Source organism: Crocodylus siamensis, chromosome 1 (genome assembly GCF_052110815.1).
Source record: "Crocodylus siamensis isolate JL-2025a chromosome 1, ASM5211081v1, whole genome shotgun sequence".
Lineage (NCBI taxonomy): Eukaryota > Metazoa > Chordata > Crocodylia > Crocodylidae > Crocodylus > Crocodylus siamensis.
The window spans coordinates 339,952,481-339,975,003 of record NC_143395.1 but is presented as its reverse complement, the minus strand read 5'-3'; the positions used below and the strand labels follow the sequence as shown (position 1 = coordinate 339,975,003).

General features: G+C 38.0%; 1 protein-coding gene across 18 annotated transcripts in view; it reads right to left on the bottom strand.

Moving 5' to 3' along the window:
• MYCBP2 (MYC binding protein 2) overlaps positions 1-22,523 on the bottom strand; it is a 298,411-nt gene that overhangs the window by 33,957 nt on the left and 241,931 nt on the right. For 16 of the 18 annotated variants that reach the window (XM_090023921.1, XM_090023966.1, XM_090023948.1 and 13 more), the window contains 11 exons: positions 22,150-22,307; positions 21,500-21,699; positions 18,443-18,592; positions 13,709-13,869; positions 12,104-12,260; positions 11,088-11,312; positions 9,969-10,034; positions 7,409-7,648; positions 6,567-6,665; positions 5,564-5,644; positions 4,466-4,732 (listed from right to left, as the gene is read on the bottom strand). In XM_090023921.1, coding sequence (XP_089880047.1) covers positions 4,466-4,732; positions 5,564-5,644; positions 6,567-6,665; positions 7,409-7,648; positions 9,969-10,034; positions 11,088-11,312; positions 12,104-12,260; positions 13,709-13,869; positions 18,443-18,592; positions 21,500-21,699; positions 22,150-22,307 — 1,804 coding nt within the window. The remainder of the gene's footprint in view (positions 1-4,465; positions 4,733-5,563; positions 5,645-6,566; positions 6,666-7,408; positions 7,649-9,968; positions 10,035-11,087; positions 11,313-12,103; positions 12,261-13,708; positions 13,870-18,442; positions 18,593-21,499; positions 21,700-22,149; positions 22,308-22,523) is intronic. The other 2 variants (XM_090023940.1, XM_090024069.1) reach the window with 1 other exon arrangement.

Genomic DNA, 22,523 nt, shown 5'->3' with positions numbered 1-22,523 from the left:
GAGGGTCTTTGTACAACTCTGGATGAACCTACTTCATTTGGATACTGCTACCCAGTAGCCAATACTGTGCTCCCTCAAACCACCATGTCATCTTGTTGCAGCAGCGAAGCAGCAATTAAGACTTCATTAAAAACGCAAACAAACTTGCATGTCATTTACCTTTAGATTAGTGAGATTTAATATATGTACTGGATACTTTGAAAAGGAAGGTGTGATTGACTGAGTATTGTAACGGTCAGGTGTTGGCTTGAAGGAGCTCCATACAACTTTGCAGGTTGGATGGGGAGGAAGCCAGTGGGGGAAATGCACCTCAGTTTGAGATGGGCTAAGTCAAGTATGATAGATGGCCCGTATCTGGGCCATGGTGCCGTATAATCTGGCCCATGTGTCTTTGACTGACTTGGTCTGGTGTGCAATCTGCACCAGGTATTGCAGGTGCTGTTTGTGGCACAGAGGGCTGGTTATGGGGTCACACTGTATGAGGTACCCTGCCAGACCAGCCCTGCATGACTAGCTGACATACACAGATGGGCTAGGGTAGGGGTAAGCAGTGTTTTTTGGCCGGAGTGCTGAAAAAAAACACAATGTCTACCTTGGAAGGTCCTGGAGTGCTGACATGCTGGAGCCCAGAGCAGCTGTTTGCAGCCTCCTGGCTGCAGCCAGCCCATGGAACTCTGTCTGCTTGCAGCAGGTCTTGCAGCCTCCCAGCTGCCTACTGGGAGCAGCCTGGGCTCTGTGGCAGCAGCTGCTTAGAGCCTGGACTGGCGGTGGTGTGCCAAGCAAAATGGCCTTGCTTGCCATGCTTGGCACACCACTGAGCCATTGTGCAGGGACTAGTCCAGAAGCGTGCTGCATACAGCACAAACCCTGTGCCAGCCCCCTAGGGAGGCCACAGGTGGTATCTGCAACACTGGGTCTAACCTGTGCACTGCCTGCAATGCAAATCTCAGAGCAGGGCTGGCATGCGCTGCCCACAGCACAGGGGTTCAGCATGGCGAGCATGCTGCATGTGGTGCCCCACACCAAACTGGCCCTCTGTGCTGCCTCTGGCATGGCTCAATCCAGTCCAGGGGGCCAGATGAGTTTGATGTTCCTGATTTAGGGGTGAAGCATTCTAAGAGTGCAGAAAAAAGATACCCCCCCAGCAAAAAGTAAAAATATACAAAGAATGAGAAAGGAAGACTCCCAGAAAGCTAGCAAAAATCTAGGGTACAAATAGACAGCAACTAGCAGTTCAAATTTTGAAAATGACTTGGTAAAAAACAGGCACACTAAGAAAACATCTTGGACATTAGAAACTGTTTTCAAGCCATGGACAAAGAGAAAAATCTGAGTTGGATATTATTACTCAAAAGTCTCTGCACTTGTCAATGGGTGTGTAAGTACCTACAGTAGACTATATGTATGAAATAGCACTTGAACAATTAAAAAAGATTTGCTGGAAAATAATTTACTTTTCATTACCTCTACACACCTTGTGTCTTTTGCATGCTGGTGCTGCTCTCTCAGGGCATTTACACACGTGTTCTAGCAGTGGGGGAGGTGAGGGGAGAGGTGGAGGTGATTTAATTAGAGGAGCTGATCTAAGTGAAGTGCCCAGAGCATCATTTGTATCAGGATTCCCAAGCTGAAAAATAGTGGTGGGGGCGCTTAAAGTTTGTGAACAAGCTTCAGTTAAAAGTGCCCCGCCACCATTTTTCAGCTGGACTGCAGTAACTATTATGCTTCAGCAAACTGTGATGCACTGTAATTACAGCACACAGAAGAAGCTTCACTGCACGTGTATAAGTCCCCTCAGGGTCCATATCTATTCCACTAGGCAAATCACTCAAAATCCTAAACTCAAATGCAACACTAGGTTATAAAAACAGATTGGTCCACAGTAATGTTAATTTGGCCAATATGAACACAAGAGGTATTTCTATTTTTCTATATAAATGAATAATTTAAATACATTTTAGCTTGCATTTTATAATCTTAATATTACTTTTGGAACCGTAACACCCCTCCATTTCCTGAACTCCTAAATTTAAACTGGGCAGCTTTACACATTGAAATGTCCTATTTTTTTCCTTTTCAACAGAAAAAAATATTGTCTGTTCTTAAGAATACTAGGTACTAAATAACTGAAATTCTAAGTAGTGTTAAGAATGAAGCACACATTTATCTATTCTATGATAGCTGCTTCTTTGTGGAAGTGATTGGAGGTGGGGAGGGGATGGCACGGCACAGGTAAAAAAAGTTTTCAATTCTCCTGATGCTATAATTGCACAAAGACATAAGAATATCAACCGAACATGCTCAGAAATGACTGGGGAAGCTCACAAGTAGCCTTTTCCAAACCTAGCAAAGGCACAGCCTTTCAGAACTACTCTCATGCATAAATCTCAGCTTTGAGCTATGGCTAAAGCAGTAAAATTTAATTTTTTTTAATGGAAAAGGTAATGGTTCTCAATATTTTGCAAAGAAAAGTCTCTGGTTCTGGAATAAAGAATAAACACATTCAGGGAAGTAAAGCAGACAAATGAAATAGGTTTTTTTTAAATGAATCCTTCTTTTTGTTATGTTCAAAAACAAGAGCAGATTAGGGCACAACGACTCTGGGGTCCATGCCTATTTTGCAGGATTTGAGCATTTGTCTTAAAAAATTAAGAGCTCTTATGCTTCTGAAGAAAAAAGTTTCAAAACCTGGAGTCCAGGATAAACAAGATCCCTTAGCCTGAAAGGAGTATCAGTTGAATGCAGTCATGTTTTGGATAGAAGTGGTGATGCAGGGATTACATTATGGAGGCACAGCCAGAGCAGCAGAAAATGAGGTCCCCATAAATAGCATCTCAGAGGTCTCAAATTCTCTTAATACAGGCTTGTCCAACATGCGGCCCACCAAGGCTTTTTTTGAGGCCTGAGATGCTGTGATGGGAAATGAAAGTAAACACTGCTTACTTTTGTTCCCACCCCTTGTCCCTCCCCCAGCCCCTCAACAGCTTCTTAATGGCTGCTGAAGGGCTGGGGAAGGGACAAGGTTCCCACACGTACCACATCAGCTTGACATTGCTGATGCGGTGCATGTGGGAAGAGGAGTAGCCATGTGCCTCTTGGGACAGGATGAGCCCAGCAGGAGCAGCAAGGGCTCAGCTGCACTTTCCGCCTACCTGTGCTGATCAGTCCCGAGCAGCACGCGGCTCCGCCGCCACCTCTGTTGGCTGGTGCTGACCTGGGTGGATCTGTCCCATCCGGAGCAGCAGGCAGCTGAATCTGGTTTCCCACATGCTGCTGGGGATGGGAGGAGGCCGGTCAGGTCAGCACCAGCCAGCAGAAGCAGCGGCAGAGCTTGGGACTGACCGGTGCAGGCAGGGGAAAATGCATCCGAGCCCCTACCGCTCAGGCCGGGCTTGTCCCATCCCAAGCGGCACACGGCTCTGTCGTTGCTTCTGCTGTAGATGTGATATCTTTTATTAGACCAACTAAATAGTTGGAAAAATTGTTCTTTGCAAGCTTTCAGGCACAAGTACCCTTCCTCAGGCACAGACAGAGTCTGAAGAAGGCTTTTTGTGCCCGAAACCTAGCAAAGAACAATATTTCCAACTATTTAGTTGATCTAATAAAAAATATCACGTTTACCCAAAAAACCTCGTCTGCCTATGTCCTTAGACCGACACAGTTATAACCAACAACCCTAAAGGAATTGTGTGTCATTTACTAAGACTATTAAAACAATAAAATTTCCAAGATGTGTTAATTCTCATAAGTTTTTTTGCTCCCAGAAAATATTTAGTTTTTAAAAAGTATAATAAAATAGTGGGGTATTTTTAAATCCTTGTACATATATTATTTAGCTGTCAATAAAGCTGACAATTGGAAATAGATTTTGTTGCAAATTCTTTTTCTATATTACCATTACTTATTTAAACATGCTCTTCCATTTGGACTAACTAAAACTGTTCATAGGCCTGTGAAATTGGAGAAGAGAAAAATTTCCAAGGGTAACAGACAAGAAAATCACAGAAGAAAAGATTGCTTGGTGAGTGGAAGGATCAAGACTTCCGAAAATGGAAGAAGGTCATTATTACCTGCAGTGTAAAAAAAACAACCCCCCCCCCAAAAAAAACAAAAACAAAAAAACCCCCTATCTGGAGTCAGGTAGATTTGAAAGTTTTTCTAAGTCTACACCATCTTTTATTGGACCAATTGTATGGATATCATCCCCAAACATCCTTGGAATCATAGAATCATAAAATCAATGAGTTGGAAGGGACCTAGACAGATCTTCTAGTCTGACCATCATCTTGTCCCTCTGATTTTTATATTTTTTTTTAAATGAAAACCAGAAATAAGGCATATAGCTATATTTCATTAAAAAAATCAGTTCATACCCATTCTACACCACCAAACCTAGGATGAACTAAACCTCTAGTAAAGGCTTTTGTGATAAGCACTGCAACAAATAAAGAGCAGTTACACTCACCTGCCTTTGTACCCTGGGAGAGGCAGTATGTAGGAGCGAGAAGAGATCCTGAAGCAGAGTCAGCTGCTGAGCCAGGTACTGACGACCTACATTAGAACCACTCAATGCTAAAACCATGGACAGTAGCTCAAAGCAGTAAGCATCAGAGGATGCATCTTCATCATTAGGCTGAGAGTTGGCATTCTCCTTGCTAGAGATCGCATGCTCCCACTCCTCACGCACACGGGTTGCTTCCATTCGGATTGCCTGGACTATGTGAGCACACACCTAATCAAGGAGAAGCCACACATAATAATGTATTAACTTGTAATCTTTTTTATGTTTTAAAATACTTAACACCTTTAAGATTGCGTCAAATAAGAACAGGAAATTTAGATGATTTTTTTAAATATTATTCCCCAACATATATACAAATAAAGGACAAAGGTTTAGTGTGAGAGCCAAACTTAAGGTGCTTCAATTTAATGAAAATCAGGGATACGGCATACAATTCCATATCTTTAAAAAATAGATCATATATATCTTGTAACACCCAGCACATGGTGATCTAACTTTTAGCAGAATTACATGCGTTATATACTACTGAAACTACTAAAAAATGTTGTATTTCATTCGCCTAGGCTTCTATGTGTTTGGATCTAAAACCTCAGATCCAAACCATCATGAATTTTGTAAGCAGAAATAATTTTCCTCATTTTCCTAATGATTGTTATTTATGATCAACAAAACCCAAACAAGGTTTGGTGTCAAGGAGGGTTAAAAAAAGGACCCTCCCTGACACCAAAGAGTGAGTGAGTGAATGAATGTCTGTACATGTACAAGGATCTAAACTTTGCAGCTGTGTCATATGAAGCACTGATACAATAAACACTAATTAGCACTACTTGTAATTCATTTAAATATTATTTTACATGAAAATTCATAAATATTAAATCCAGTTAACACATACGTAAGTATGATTTATAAGAAAACAAAACCTTGACTACAACAACCCTGTCAAACAACATGTCAAATCACTTTTGTATTTCCTAGAAAAAGAAAAAAATGACAACATAAGGTAAACACTTTAATACCATAGGAACTTTGCAGAAAACAAACCTGCTTTTGTAAATTTGTCAATTTGCTTCTGCTGAATATGATCCCCACCATGTGTTCTTTCAGGTCTGCATCTGATGTTGCCTTTAGAAAAAATATAAATACCATTAGATAAAGATTTTAAAATAATTTCTGAAGTGCTGTAGAAAGAGAGATGAGAGATGGAATATAAGCCTATTTTATACTAAAAGTGTGCAGATTTTGTTGTAATGTATTTGTATAAGATAAACCGAGACATGTACAGCATGTTTATACTTTTTTCTTAATATACATGCAAGGGATAAAGTTTAGAGTACAAATATTCAAGTATTTAGCCAGCAAACTCAAGCAAATAAAAATCAGTCTTCCAAGATCCATTCTGATGAATTCAGCTTTCCACCCTCATGCTAAAGCGAATGAATGATCTATTTAGATTAAGTGAATCCATACTAATTAATTTTCCAGTGCTGGTACATTTAAAATTAAATGCATCTTCCTAGAGAACAATCTCAATCAGATTAAATATTCTGCATTTTATGTAACTTGAAACAAAACTCAAACATCTCTTTCAAGATTCACTATAACCATCAGGACTGGATAATTAATCATTGTATGATAATTCAATATTATTCTCTTTAAAAATCTTGATTACTTTCCAACATTAGCGTTGAATTCTTCTCTCTTTCAAAGACTCATCAACCTAATTAGACTTGTGAAATATAATGAACTGATCCTGACGGAAACTGAAGCCATTTATCCAAATTGGTTTCTCACCATGGCTTCCCAAAAGAGTCATTCCCATAATGACTCCTCCATGAAATGCTTATAGTTCTGATTTGTCTATTAATAAGAACAAAAACGATAAAAAACATCTTTTAAAAACAGGTATGGACAGTAGGATATTATTGCTTTGGTGTGAAGCCTATCTATGGAAAAAAGATGCATGATGATGTAGATAAAATAACTGCTGAAAAACATATTGGATAACTTTTTCAGAATATAATAATTATAGAATACAAATAAATACATTGTGTACTTTTTCTTCTCCTTCTGGGGAAGACAACAGTGCTTTTTCTTCTTGTTCTGGGGTTGGCTCAGCGTCTCCAGAGATGAGTTTTCCAAACACCTGTCAGAAATCACAAAGATTAAATTTACACGGGTCAAAATAGGCTTGGGTGGACAATTTTTTTTGATAATACATTAGAGAAGTTTATGTAGTTACTCTTTAAAGTCTGCCAGTCTGCTGGGTCTAATCTTTTTTTTTCTGTAATGACACCTATTACCTCAAAACATGAAGGCAATTCAAAATACCTACATTTTTTTCAATTAATATGTAACTGGGTCTAGATTCTGATTAGGGTCTCTAAGTCAGGCACATTATTAAAATAATAGACAATTCCTGCCTAAATGAGCTTACAATCTAAGATGACAAAGCAAGCAGAAGGTAGGGGAAAGAAGTGAATCAGACTTTAAAAATATCAAAGGATGCTAAGGAGTCAGCAGGGAGAACACAAGGAGAGTGACAATGAGAAGCAAGATGTAAAAACATGGGGAGGTACTGGAAAGCAGTATGAATCCTTGGTATAATCAGAGAAAGATGGGAAAAGCTAACCAACTGGCACATTTGTATGTAATTTTACAACAAAGGATAAAGTGCCAGAAATAGCTTTACTTCACCAATTATTTTAACCACTGCAATTTTCCTTTAACTTCTTATCTGGCAAAGCTACTTATAACTTGACCATCACCAGACAAAAAGGGGAAAACACAGATCTCTGTCTTTTAAAACGATTATGTCACCAAATCTTAGTAGTTTTCATATGAACTGTTGGTTAGTGATGTAATTAAGAATTAAGTACAATGTCCCACCTGGGATGTAATAAGTCGGAATACTCGTAGTGTCTCAGATTCACAGTTTCTTTGCTGAGCTACACTTGCAGAGATTTGACCTGCAATTTTAATGCTTTCACCATCTTTCCATCCCAGAACTTTCACTTGTCGGACTCTTAGTGTGTTCTCTGGACCCTTCAATTCGATTTTAATGATGTGATTATCTCCACCAGGAAGTTCACTTGTTACCCAACCAATGTGTCTTGAATCCAAGTCAACCTGGCGAATGGGAACATAAAGTTTTAATTCTGTAACAAAATAAGGCTAAGAGAGTCAAATGCACCTGGTGGGTTACTGCTAAAAAATTGCCAGTCACTGTTAAAAACAAGAGAGTGATAGCCAACAGTCCATGTAAAACAATAAAATAACTCCTATTACAACAACCACCCACCAACCTTCACAACTTAAGTCTGCAGCATCTTGGTTTGAGAATCACTGGTTTAACCTAATGCACAAACCTCATCATGTGACATCTTTCAAAAATTGATCAAAACTGTCTTAAAACTAGCTTTTTTCTTTTGTTTCCACAACTGCTGGAAAGCTATCTAGAACCTCACTACTCTGATAGTTAGAAACCTCCTCCCATATTCCAGTCTTAAATTTCCTGGTGGCAAGGCTATACTTATTTGTTTTTGTACTAACATTGTCTTGTTGCTTAAATCACTCTTTTGCCTCCTTGTTGCTTACTCCATGATGTATTTATACAGAGAAATCCTATCCTTCATTCTGCTGGTCATAATAAATAAGTTCTTTCAGCCTCCAATTTTCCCTAAACATCTTAGCAGCCCTTCACTGCACCTGTTTTTGCTTGAATTATTTTTTCTTGAACATGGGTGACTAGATTAGTAGACAGCATTCCAAATGAGGTTTCACCAGTGCTTTCTAAAACAGCATTAATACTACCCTCATTTATTAGGCATATCAATCTGATGCATATGTGACCCTACAACATCCTTTTCAAAGATGCATCAAAGATGCAAGTTCCATATTTGCCTAATACACCTCATCTCCTCTCCTCTTCCAACAATAAATAGTATTTCTCTTTTTCTGTGTTCAACTGACCATTTCTGCTAGTTTATAATAGAAATTGTTACTAGTCCTTAGGTGGATGATTTAATTCATTTCCATTTCTATTAATGCAGCTTTCAAGGTCATACCATTCTTCCTTTACACTACAAGACTTCTCCTTCTTGTTATTAATATATCCCAATGTTGTGTCAACAGCAAATTTCTTTACATATTCCTAACTGATCCCAAGACCTGTAAGCTGGGAGCCCCTGGATCAAAGTCTCCTTAGCTGACAAGTCTCCTAACCACACAGTGGGAGTCGGTGCAGGGGGAGCCTGGGATTGTGATCCTAGATTCCCTATACACCAATAAGGTGTGAAAAGATCTGATGATGGATCCCACCATCATGCCGCCTGCCATGCACATACTGCATGGCAGGAGGAGCTATTGCATGGATCACACATACATCTCATTGTCAAAGATCAAAGTCTTTGATTTCAGATGCCGATGGCCAACAGGTCAGATGGCAAAAGGTCAGAAGCTAACACAACAAACTCTGTGGTTGTAATTTATCCCTCTGTATTAAGTGTTGCATATACACACCCCTATCTGTGCCTCATTTCAAATAGCTTGAGCTTTTCATACGAAAGAGAGAAACTGACCTTGACAGCCCAGCACAAAAGATAAAGTACCTATAGTAACAAGATTACCTGACTTTAGTAAAGTTGTAAAATTAAATATACTATGCGCGCCATCCTGTGACCAAACAAGACCAGTACCACCCAAGTAAAAATAACCCCCCTTTTTTATGAAACCTGAGCAAACAAAGAGAGCACAAGTGCCAGCTCGTTAATTATTTATAACTGGCGTATAGTAATTGGTCACCTGTGCCTAATAAAACTTTGAAAGAACTTCCGCCCAAAGCAGAGAGCAGAGAACTGTGTATACACTCAAGAAGAACAGATCGTGCATCTCTCCGCCTACATTATCTTTCTGGCGTATCTCATCTTACCGGTCCGTTTATCTCTCTATCTTTGGCGTTATCTGTCTTATCAAGAGCTCTTAGTAATCTGCAGACTGCAACGGCTTATATGAATCGCTCGGAAGCAACTGTCTTACCCACCCTGTAAATGCTGGGTAACATGATATCTGCATGCTGTAACTAAATCAATCAGCTCCTCTGACTATGCTCCAGCACATCAGAAGCGTAAGCAAAATAAATCTTTTGTGAAACCATCACACTGTGTTTAAATCATACTGACTCCTGCTCACCGTTACCACCCACCTGCCCGGTCATAAATCCCCCTCCTCGCGCCAAGCCGGTCGTGCCGATCCAGGCTCGCAGGTCGAGGGTGCACCGGTGTTAGGGGCGTAACACTCATCACTTCTTTACTTGTATGCCTAGAGGTGCCTTTATAGGAACAACTGTAAACTACTCCTTCAAACAGGCTTGGTCTAAGCAGGCACCAGATTATTAACATTGTGTCAAGGCATGATATTTTTACATGAAGCAACAGATAAAATTATTTACCTGCTTTATTCTGCAAAGATCTTCTACCACCTTACCAGTGAGGAAAGTCATTGAAGTCACTTTGTTCTGCAACAGACAAGCAAAACAAAAAAGACAAATAACTTCATTATGAAGCCAAGTAGCAGCATGGTAACTTCTTCCATATTAAAATTACGTGATTATCCTTTTAGACAGAGGAAGGTGTGTGTGCCTACATGAAATTAATGAAGCTGTATATTTCATGTCTTAAAAAACAAAATACTGTTCAAGGAAGCATAAAGGTCTTCTTACGTAAAAAAATACAAACAAGAAACATACATATAAAAAGTGGAAAAAGTTTTTTTATATTGAAAACTATGGATAATGAACTGAAAATTCTCTCATTTCATCAAACTGAGGTGGCTATAGAGATGTGAAATGCTGCAGACTTACAGATCTAGCAGTATAGCTACATATACTTCATGTAAGAGCCCACTACAAAGCTGTTAAATTCTGAGTATACTGGACCTACTTTGCAGCTTCAGGTTTAATTAAAAGCCTTACCTTTTAACAAATAGGATCAGCATTCCTTGTTATTTAGTTTTATATTAAATTCATATATTTTATACTTCCCCAGCATCTGAACAGTCTGTGTTTTACAGTCAATGTACTATTGCATCTCAGAAGCTGTTAGAAGGAAATAAAGAAATTCTGGTGGCAGGACAAAGGGGAAGTATATATGGAAGTCTCTGTGGTACTTGGAGGCATGGGGAACAATTTAGGACTGTGGAATAAACTCTTCAATTATATATTTCTACACAATGATTAGCAGAGGAACAATTCTGTGGACATTTACATTTTCATAATTATGTTTCACAGTTAATATACCACTTAGAATAAAGCAATGGGCTCCTTCAATTTTCCTTTCATGCTTTGTATAGCCTGCAAGTTCCAGTGAATCAATTTCCACCATGTTTAATGTTAAGAAGCTTTTCTAATCCATGAGGATTAGAAAATTTTTAAAAATAAGGTTCAGAATGTTAAAAATAAGGTTCAGAATGCTGAATCAAATTCAACAAGAAAATGGGGAAATCATCTGTGGCTGAAGAATACACAGAGTACCATAAGTTTTAACATAGGCAAATTTGTATTTCCTCTTACCCCAAGATCTCGGGAGTTGTCTACATGAACACATACATAACGAGCATTGATTCCTTTTACACAATTAATTGTAATGTTTTTAGTTTTGTTTTTATCTTCATCTCCTGACTCCCAGAAAGTTTCTGTAGACCCGTCTGTCAAACTGCCAATCATTGCAGGTCGGCTTGATGTTTTGATATCAACAATGCTGGTTAGATCTTTCAGACAAACTACTATACATAACTCCTGTAAAAAATAAGTAAGATTTAAAGTATCTTAGAAAAGTAGTTCAAATAAAAACAAACATCTTACACACCTTTTTGATTTTTACAGGACTAATAGGAATAAACTCTCTAAATTAAAAGAAGAAAAATGCAAAGATGCTGAATCACCTAATTACAGCTCCTAGTTGACTGAGTTACAGCAATGAAGCAAAGTACATGCAAATTGAAGTCAGTAGCTACAGTGTATTAAAAAAATCAGAAATAATGCATGATTTCTTTTCTGTTACTCAATTCTCTTCTCTTGTTTTAGAGATGCTCGTTAAAAAAGTAGCAATATGCGCCTTCAAAAAAACAAAAGGAGTAAGAAAGGTGCTGCAAGGACAGAAGACTGGAAATAAGTAGCAGCAACACTAAGAAGAATATTAATTTTAGAAATTTTTTTTGAAAGAATTTAAATTTGAATTAGAAAGGCTCTCCTCCATGCCCCTGTAAAACTATGACAGAAAAGAGTGATGGCCAGTATTCCAAACTTTGGATAGGAACGTGGACTTATTTTAAGGGATAGTTGGATGTCAGCATCAAAATACCTTAATCTAAATATCAGGAAGAGAGGACTGGAAAATGAAGGCATCTATACATGCAAATAAAATATTTTTAAATAACATTTTCATATTTTCAGTACTTTCATAAATACATATTTAATAAAATATTGGATGAGTAAGAACTGGAAAGCTGCAGTTTGATTAGGAGTGGAGCTTATCTACTGTTTTAGACTGATCTTCTACTTTTGCTATTTAGTGATGTAAGACTTACTTGATTCATGGCTTCAAAACCAGACTGTATACTAATACTAAAGCTCTCCTCACTATCACCATCATCAGATTTGGACAAAATGTTGTTAATGTGATGAAAGACATTGCTCTGATGTAGGAACTGGTGGTCAGATTGCTTGAATTTGAGGCTCCAGCATCTGAAACACAAATTAGAAGTAATATTATTAAGTGTATTTTGAATTTCAAAATCCTCTTGCCAGCAACAGTAATTTTATGTTAAATAGCTTTATAAAATATCTTGAGACTCAGGATCATAATTATCTTGTCTATTATTTTGAGAAAAATCAGGAAGTAACATCTTTTAGCACTGCAGAAGTTAAAAGCCTGTGAAAGTTATTTTTTATGAGAGTGGCATTCAATAATAATAATAATTATTCAACATATTCCTTTATGGTGATTACAGTAATGAGAAAGTGAATATAGAAAGTTTTTATATTCAGCTGTATTAGATACGTTAAAGAATTCTTCCATACTATTCTAATGTTAAAGTGATGCATATAGTATAGAATGGAAAAGGAAAAAATACTGTTTTATTTTCACATGCTTCCCAATACAACACACTATTTTTGGGAGGGCAGAAAGAAGAAAATCTGTTTTTTTAGTGCTATGGTCACGTTCAGTAAGGATAGAGCCTAATCTTCAGCTTGCTCCTTTTCCTGCTCGGACAAAGCCCAGGTGCAAACATGACACTTTTCCCAGTATAAGCGACTAGAAACTAGTCTTTACCCATAACAGAATGGAAGGCTGGCACACAAAACTGGTCTACAGCCATAACAGAATGGAAGTTCAGCATACATACACTGGCTTAAAAATGGTGGAACCTGGCCTAAGATTGGCCTCTTCTCCCCACCAAAGGTTGAACGTGTGCTTTGTTTGCTACTGATCTAAAGTACACTGCTTACAGAAAATAGCAGAACTTAAATCGACTTCTGCTTCGGGCTTTTTGAATGTCTGTACCTAGTCAAAAAGCTATAGTTTTAATCCTTTCAAAGCTGAATTACCAGAAGATCTTTGCTGTTCTGCCAAAAGATAAAACTGTAGCTGCTGATGATGACTGGACTCTGGGCACATCTAAGATTTTGAAAAGAACTAAAAAGAAGTATAAATTTCACAATCTGAAGGCTGTAAAACTGTAGACAGAGAGACCAGGAATAGCTAACTGGCAAATTCTTCAGCCGAAGCGTGGATGGACGTATAGCTTGATTAGTAGAAAATCAAGACCACTAAAACACCTGTTGAGTGAAGAGTACTTAGTAGGAATGAAGTAGATTCTAATAAGCCATGATGTTACTTGGCTACCTCAGAGCTGTCTGAATAGAAATGACACTGCTGCTATTCTGGGCAGAAAATCAGCTTCCTTGCCTAAGACATATACCCCAAATCTGGAAAGCTAATTCTGCAGGGAAAGGTTGCATCTATGTATGTGACTATATGTGGAATCTTACTTTTAATCTTTAAAAGTAGCGTATTCAAGTGTTTCAGACTTCTAAAACACACTGAGAATCTTCTAATAAAATTAACTAATAAAACATGCTGAAGTATTTTGAGCCTTTCACATTTCTCGCTCACCCATTTTTGTACTTACCTTAAGGCCATTTGCTGTAATGCACTACCACTGGGAAGAGACATCATAAGATCAGAGATTGTCTGAAGCAAACGATGAAAAGTATGGGGCAATGGATGAGCTGCTTCACCAGCAATCACTATATCTGACAGTGGATGCTCACATACTCTTGTATCTTTCTCCTAAGATAGAAAGGAAAATGTATTATGACTATTTAAAAAAAAGATGCTTTCATCAAAACAGACCATTGCATTGTTGCAGACAAAGTTGCTTGCAATATTTGGTTTGGGCATAACTGCAACATTCTTGGAATATGATTCTTGATGTAAATCTTGATATACCTTTTACCATAGAATTTCCAAGATTTTTCAATTAAAAATGTCATATGTGAATATTTAAAGAAACTCAATATAATTCTAATGATGTGACAGACATAAAATAGTGACCACAGATCATTTCTTAAAATTAAAAAAAACTTTCATGAGTGCATTCATCACTACATTTTTTTCGATGCAAAGTTCATAGTTTTACAAGTAGGAAGCATTTTACCATCTGTATTGCTAACACCAGGCTCCTGCCATTGTTTGAGTGAATTTGCATCTCTCAGAGCACAGGAACACAGATACCTCATCACTTAAACTCCTGCCCAGCGGAGCTTTCCATCTTTCCACTCTTTTGTGAAATATGAAACATCATAACCTGAAGGAAATATGTCTCTACCAGCTCACCACCAGACAACTTTGTGGTAAAAAGACTTTTCTGTGCCCAACTTGGACAAAATGAACCTTTCCAAGCAGGAGATTTTACCACACCTTCAGCTCTCCTGTGAAATATGAATTTTCATTTCTGCCTAGGAGAACTTTTACAATCCCTGCTCTCTCCTATGCCTAATGAAGGGTGAGTGTGCCTGAAAGCTTGCAGATAAATACAATAATTTGTTTGCAAATATCTAGTTATTCTAATAAAAGGTATTACATCTTTCACAAGTTTTGATTCCTTTCATCACTACATTTTATGTCAGTCTGAAGCAGAAAAAGCAATCAGAACATAAATCAGTTAAGTAGGCTTTATAGCTGCTTTGTTTCATCCAAACAGTACAGATGAACTAGAATATACACCTGCTTCCAACTTGTCCTTCCCCCTTGCAGCTGTTCACAACCCCATGAACACAATACCTCCATCACCTCACACCCTTATTTTCCACATCCCACCTCCACCTAGGCCTCAATTTGCTAACACTCAACCAGCCTCTCCATTTTCCTGCATGCATGTAGTATCACCTTCACTCTTTCACCCATATTCCTCTCTAGAGGCACTTTTCCATTTCTTCCTTGCCACCCTGTTGAGTGTACTTAGTACAAAATGTAGCTTTAGAAAATGGAAAAAAAAGAAATTACCTTTTTTGCCATTGTTCATATTTGCCAGTAGAGACTGATGCACAGTTTGTTCTCTGAGAAACCCATAAAAACAGCTCATTTCAAAATGACCACCATTTTCAATTGTTCTCAATGGAAATCAGGTCACGGATTGTTGCCCTCTTAAATGATCGCCAACTCCAACTGTTCCCCATGAGTACAAAGATGGGAAGACAGTGACTTCTTGTGAAGCCAGGACTTGGAAAGGAACACAGAGCCTAATCTGAATTTTCAAGTTGCCGGTAAAATTACATTGTTTAGGACTGAGATTGCTCCCCCCCCATGCCCCTATTCCCAAGAGCTGTAGAGGCAAAAGCCCTATGAAAATCAGTTATAGAAGTATAAAAAGATGCTTTATAAAATACTGTTTTGTTTTGATTCTTGCATTATCAGAAGCATTTCTTAAAGAGTTTTGCTATTGTTCACAACAGCACTATGTCTAGTATAGTTAAATATCATTACTTCCATTGATAACAATGGAAGGTTTCAGAAAATAGCCACCTGAGGTCAGCCTAGGACTTCAATTCCATTCACAGGAACTAGAAATGACAACCATTTTGAAATAGGACAGTTGTTTATGGAATTCTCCCTGGAAGGTAATACATACATCAGTCTCTGCTAGTAAAAAACCCTGCTAAGAATATCAGAAAATACTGATTAAAAAAAGTTTGTTTTAATTTTTAAGAGCAGAAGTATCCAGTCCATAGTATTTCAGTAACTTTTTAAAATATCTGGGAGGTTCTGAACATCTAATTAATCTGATAAGGTTATTTAAGTAATAGAAAACGCTTAACGTTAGAACTCAGTTTTTTAAAGGATTACTTTAAAATTACTCTATTGATTTGAATACTACATGCACCCTTCCCAAAATAATAATTAGCCTTCCAAAACTGGAGTGCATGTCTTAAGCAGAGGAAGCAGATTCTCTGCCTAGAACAGATGTACAGAGAAACTGTAAATTAGGTTTTTTGCTTCTCGTCTTTCCAGCAGCTGTAGGGAGGTAGGGGCAGAATCCAGCAGGAGCAGGGAAGCAGGTACAGTCAACAGCCCTTCGATTCCTGCTCCACCAAAAGTTTAAAACCAACTGCAGCAGCAAGGCCTCTTCTATTTAGGCAGACTAAAGGACTCAATTTAATTCATGGCTTGTTATAATCTACCCAATTCCTGATAACTGCTTTTCACTCCACAGCTCTCCTTTTTAATGGCCTTGATGTTCCATTAATCAAGCTATTTTTCTTCAGCAACTGTGCTGCCTGTTAGCTACTCCTGGTCTGTGTTCTATTTCACAGCCCGGCAAACTGTATTTAGCTCTTTTCAAAATACTAGATCTGCCCATGGAGTCCAGTCTTCAGCAGCAGCTACAGTTTCAGCTTTTGGCAAAGCAGTCAAGAACTACTGATATTTCAGAGGTCACAACTGTAACTTTGTCCCGAGTAGGAAAAGGAGGGTGAGCTAAACATTAGCCTCTGTTCATGGTCTTTGTGCCCAAAACTCCAGAAGTCCCCCCACCCTTCATTCCATCTCCTCAAAAACAGAAGGTCTCTCTCATTGGGGGGACAAGTGCTTTACTTTGGTGGACAGAGAAAATAAATTTAAGACAGTGGTTGAATCCCTGTTTTAAAATGCAAAATTTAATTTAATCTGAATTATAGAATTATGCCTGCTGACTCTCTAAAGCATGAAGGCCCAAAATGGCTAAAGCATTTAGAGGAGGAGTTGAACAGTATTTAGGTTAAGTCCAAAGCAAAATCTTCAAAACCCTCATCTAAAGCCCTTAGTACAAAAACACTTAAGTTTTCACCACTGAAGCTGTCTAGATCGGGGTGCTCAAACTCCAGCCCATGGCATCTGGCCTGTGGGGCTCCCCACTCGTCAGAAAATTTGGTGGTGGAACAAAGACTGCTAATACAGCCCTTGCTAACAAATTCCCGCACTGCCTTTCCCCATGCATGGCTGGATCAGGTCCAGGCCATGCCCTCTTAAAAAAAGAATTCAATCTTTAACAGGAAGGAAGAGTGCTCCCAACAGCAGCTTAGTGCTAAGGGCATTCTTCTGGGAGGTAAAAAATAGAGGCTTGAACCCTTTCAGGCCAAAACAAGCCACCGAACCTATATCTGCCCCATCCCAGCCCTTCCATTGATCTACTGGGCTTTTTTACATACATTAAAAGAAGCTAATGTGCACCTGAATATTTAAAGTGTACCGGCAAATTCATAACTCTAGAGAAAATGTCAGAGTCATTCAGTCAGGTAATATAAATATATGCTAATCTTTCCATGATGGACTCAGATCTGTTACTATGAAAACATACACTAAAATAGCAATTAAAGAGAAGAAATTATTCAAATGCATATCAGGACCCAAGATGGGGTCAACTGAGTTTTGTAAAAAAACCCACCTAGGCCACATAAAGGGAAAAAACCCTCTCTGCCAATTACTTACCTACCATCAAATTTCACATCCTGGTCGCATAGTCAGGGAGAATATTGCAAACCTGCCTCTTTTTGTTAAAAAGACCAGTTATCACTGTTCTAGAGGTAACATAATAGTTTCCATCTGTTTTTCAGATATTCATCTCTTTCTGAAATAAATCTCTCTCAAACTGCAATTATTTCAACCCAAGTTCCTACCACAAGGTAATCTTCACTGCACTATGTTGAGCAGAAATGATTCTATTTTGGAGAAGGAACAATGAGGCATGTGTGTCAAGGTGAACAACATACTTTCCCCATTGTGACACATTTTATAGTGCTTTCAAATGTCTCAAGCTCTGAAATTGCTGAGAGTAAGGAAGCCTGGATAGAAGCAGCACTCAAATGAGAAATTTCAGCATTCTGGTGAAAACTGATTTATGAATACTTTTAAGGTGGCATTCTGTTCAGATTCCCAAAAATCCATAAAGCTTTTACTTGACAATCTTATAACAAACAACACAAGTAGTTGTACATGCAACAGCTAAGTGAGCTACATAAAATTTAATGCAGGTGAGGCTAAGTATTCAACTGTATGTTTTTATTAAGTCAATGTTATTTTTACACTAAGATTGGAATTAATGAGCAGAACAGAATTAATTTGGCAGTAATAAGAAGCACATTACATTTAATAGCAATGATCAAAAAAGTAAACAAAAAAGCTGATAAATACTGTACATAAAATCTTAGATAAAAGTAGGGCCTAGAATTTCCTATTCCACAGTTAAGATGGTTTCACTTTAAAAGCCACATAAAGGATAAACTTTTACTTTTAGACTTTCTGAAGGTATTTCTGGAAGTGTTGCACAACCACAGGCAATTTCTATGAGATACTATATTTAGGAAAGGAATGCTGAAGTCCCACATACTTGTTCTGCATTTTCTTTATTTGCTTTGTTCTCCTCATCTTCTTCTTCCTCAGGTTCTACAGGGGCAGGAGTCAGGGAAGCCACAAAATGCCATAAAATATCATGAAGAGAAGTTGTTTGAATGACGTTACAGAGGAGCCAGTTAAAAGCCTAAAACAAATTTAGGTATAGAATTATATATTTGTTAGAGAAAGCTGGAGGTGTGGATTAATTAGATTAATTTTAGTAAGTCATGCAAGATTCATAGATATTTTTGGTAAATTAATCACAAACACTGCTGTAAAGACCATTACAAAAGCAGTATTTATTTTCAGCCAGAAACCACTTCTTAATATATTACCACTTCTCAAATATATTACAGGGAAAACAGCACACTAATCTAGAAACATGCTAACATAGTTTTTCATGTAACGTGAAGAATGATGAAAACAGTTCTCTTACGTATATTCAAAGGCTATAATAGAAAGGGCCACCTCTTATTAGAGTTGCCTGATACTTTCCATTGTGAACATTCTGTTTTCAGTCATTTTAACATTCCCAAATTATAACCATTTAGGCTGAACTTTCCTTGCTTGGTGTTAACCAAGGCTAAGCATTTTTTCGGGAAAAAAATATAGTAAAAAAGGTTCATCACTTCCAGAAACCAGCCTAGTGAAAATATATTGTATACAAAAATTCTGGTGACCTTTTCTTTGGAAAGCTCAAGTGATCCCATCCTTTGTAGCTAGACACTGAAATTTAGCTGTATAGGGGGTCTTTTAGGTAACAATGGGCCTTTTTGCCTGCCATGCAAAATGCTTCCTTAAATTTTGCCTTGTTACAAAAGCCTTGGAAAAAAAAAATCTCACCTTACAAATGCTTAGACTTGCTAGACCTTAGTTAAAGATTCTATCCTCACTGAGCCTTGTCAAACCTCTCACAGCTTAGTGCTGTCCAGGCCACACATGCTGATCTCATAGAGCATGCTCAATTCACATAAAACTCCTATGAGTGACAGGATGCAAAACATAACATCCCACAAAACAACTAAGCATTCCATTTTTAGGGATGTATACGACCATTTTTTCCCCTGAAAAAGGAAATGTAAAATTCAAGTGTTTTGTACACTAAAGCTAGGTAACAACATAATTGAAATGAAATCTGAGTCTAATTTAAATCAAATTTACTTGAAAACTTTTCTGCAGAAATGTATCCTTTTTCAGTGATGTCTTGCATGCTATAAAACACTGTGTACTCTCCCATCCAGGACAAAAGGACTGATGCTGGCCTTTTGCTATTTATGGCTGTTCTGGGCTGGAATCATGTTAGGCATGAACTGAGAGTAGGTATCCTGTTTTGTGTCCTCAATGGCACCCAGGAGAAAGCCACCAGATTGAAATACAGGATGACAAGGGCAAGATTTATAGCAATGTGCAGGGAAACCTGGAAGCTGAAAACTGGAAACAGAGGTTGACAAAATGGCAAAGACTAGGAATTGGAAGATGGAGAGCTAGAGGGGGCAATGGGGAATGTGAAGAGGCACTGAGATTAATAAGGAGCTAGATACAAACAGGAACCATCAGAGCAAAGAATAAGTGGAATGCAAGGAAGCTAGATCTAACAAAAGGCACAAAGGAAGAACTGGGGCTGGCTGGATGCTTGGGACAGCAGGGGCGAGGAGCTATGAGGTTGGATGAAAAGTGCAGGGATACTGGGAGGCAATGAAGATGAGGAAAACAGATGGGAGGGGAAACCAAGCAGGCATGGGGCAGGGGTGGAGGAAGCTAGGACTAGCCTGGTAAGAAACCAGACTGGGAATGGGAAAGGAAACTGGAACTAGGATCAACACGTGTCTAGAAAGCCAAAAAGCCAAGGTATTCCAATCTGGTCTACATGCAGGGTAACAGCCTACTTCTGCTATCAGTTTTTCTGCTAGCTCAAGTGACAGAGATCTGTACCACAAAATAAGATTTCCCATCCTGCTGACGAACATACATGTCAATTTGTTTTTTCAGTATACTATTTCAGTACTCAGAAAAATAAACTGATGGAACCTTAAGCATGCAGAGTCAAGTGTTCAAAATCCAGGAAATACTAAAATTACAGGTAGCCCATACAACCTTGATTTGGCACCCTTGTTTGTATGCATTATGATACAGCTCAATTACGTGATCATATGCTATTCCTTTACAGGACCCCTGCCTCACCCAGTGCACAGGTAGGTGATGTTATGGGTACAAATAAATATGTTGTAGTGAAAGAGATAGTAGTCTCTCATATTCAGTGTGAACTAAGGCACGGGAAAGCAGGAAGAGAAAGGTTAAGTAAGGTTAAGGGCAAGGCAATGCTGCCCTATAGAACATGATACTATTCCTTCCTTTGTGACAGCATCCCTTTGTGATACTAGGCAAGTTGCTTAAAGCAGACTTTTCACATATTACTATTTGCATGCCTGTCATTTCAAGGATGTCCATTTAAGATCCTAGTGTCCAAGTCACGGATGTAACAAGCACTCAAAGCTGCAACTGAAGTTAAGAGGTTATAAGCAGACAGTGGTTTATTGTCAAATGCTCTGAAAAGTCAGGTCCAGGCATGTCAAACCAGGTACCCAAAACTAGAGGACTCTTTCTATGCCTTCACTCATTCTTTCTAAAATGGGGATAATGTTTGTGAAACACTCACATACTTTAGTGATGAACACCATGGAAGTCAAAGGGGAAAGCAGTAACTCTTCAGAACAGGGTTTTAATACTGTGCAGTAAATTAGACCTGAGGACACCAATGGAATGAGGAAATATCTTGCTTAGTTTTGCAACCCTAATGATACCTTTTTAATGTATGCTTATCTACATAATATAGAAAAGTTAACTTAGTTTATAAAGATGGCCTATTTTATTTTTGATTCAGTAAGCTTACTAATTGGATTAGTTTTAAATTGCTCTGGGAGTTACAGCTTGGGATTAGAAAAAGAGCTTACCTTCTTTTTGTATTAGTATTTAATTCTATATAAATAACTGTTTTGAATGAGAGGACAAATTACTAATGCATCACTTTTATTATTCCCAGGTCCATTATTACCTCCATAGCAAAGACACGGCAAGCAGATTTCCGTAAGGCTTGTTTCATTGCTATTTCAAGTCCTTCAAGATCATGGTGTTGGATTACAAATGCCAATACTGGCCACTGGAAATTTCTCTCTCCTTTAGAAAGAGAACTGTGAGCAGAGATTAACCGAGAAAGTTCTGGAGATGGATGTCTCAGGAGAGAGGACCCCACTTCTATTTAAAGACAGAAAATATGTATACATTAGATACTTAGTGTAATTGTTTTTACTGTTACTATAAAAATGTAAAACACTATAAAATGCTTTGTTAACTGTTCTACAAAATAAATGTAATAAAACCTGAAATGAAAAGGTGATAGTTCTCTTCAGAGAAAATGACCCTAAAACTTTTTGAAATTTTACTTAAGATTTTAAACCAAGAAGAAGAGTCCCCAGAATATATTTCAGCAGTTCAATAATTTCTGGGCTGTTCTTTATACCTTGGTTATTTGTCTGAAGTTAAATGTGATAAATGGAAGACGAACTATTATTAGGATATAAGTATAAACAGTATCAAAAAGTCTAGCGTTTCAGTGGTGAATTATAAAACTTACTAATAATTAAAAAGATATTTTATCACAGTATGTATATGTTTCTGGTGTTAAAAAGATGTCTGTACTCTTACCTGCATCTCCACTGTTGACTCTTCTCCTAGGAATGGCCTTTACCCGAGCAGGTAAAATTGAGTGTTGTTTGTCATATTCTGATGCAACAACTGAGTATGATCTCTGAAAGACTGTGCGCTTTGCCAGATCTGTATCTGTTATTGGACTTGTCTCCAAACTACAAAGGAAAAGATATGAGTGAGGTCAAAAAGGATTTCAACAACAATGTAATTCTTCAACAACATGCTCAATTATAACACTATTATTTAAACAAAACCCCTAATCTTTTACATGGGAAATAACAAGAAAATTTACAAAAATATTCAAGAAAAAAGCACATATTTGGTTAATGACAGTACCACTGATGCATGAAAATCTGCCATATGCAGTCTTA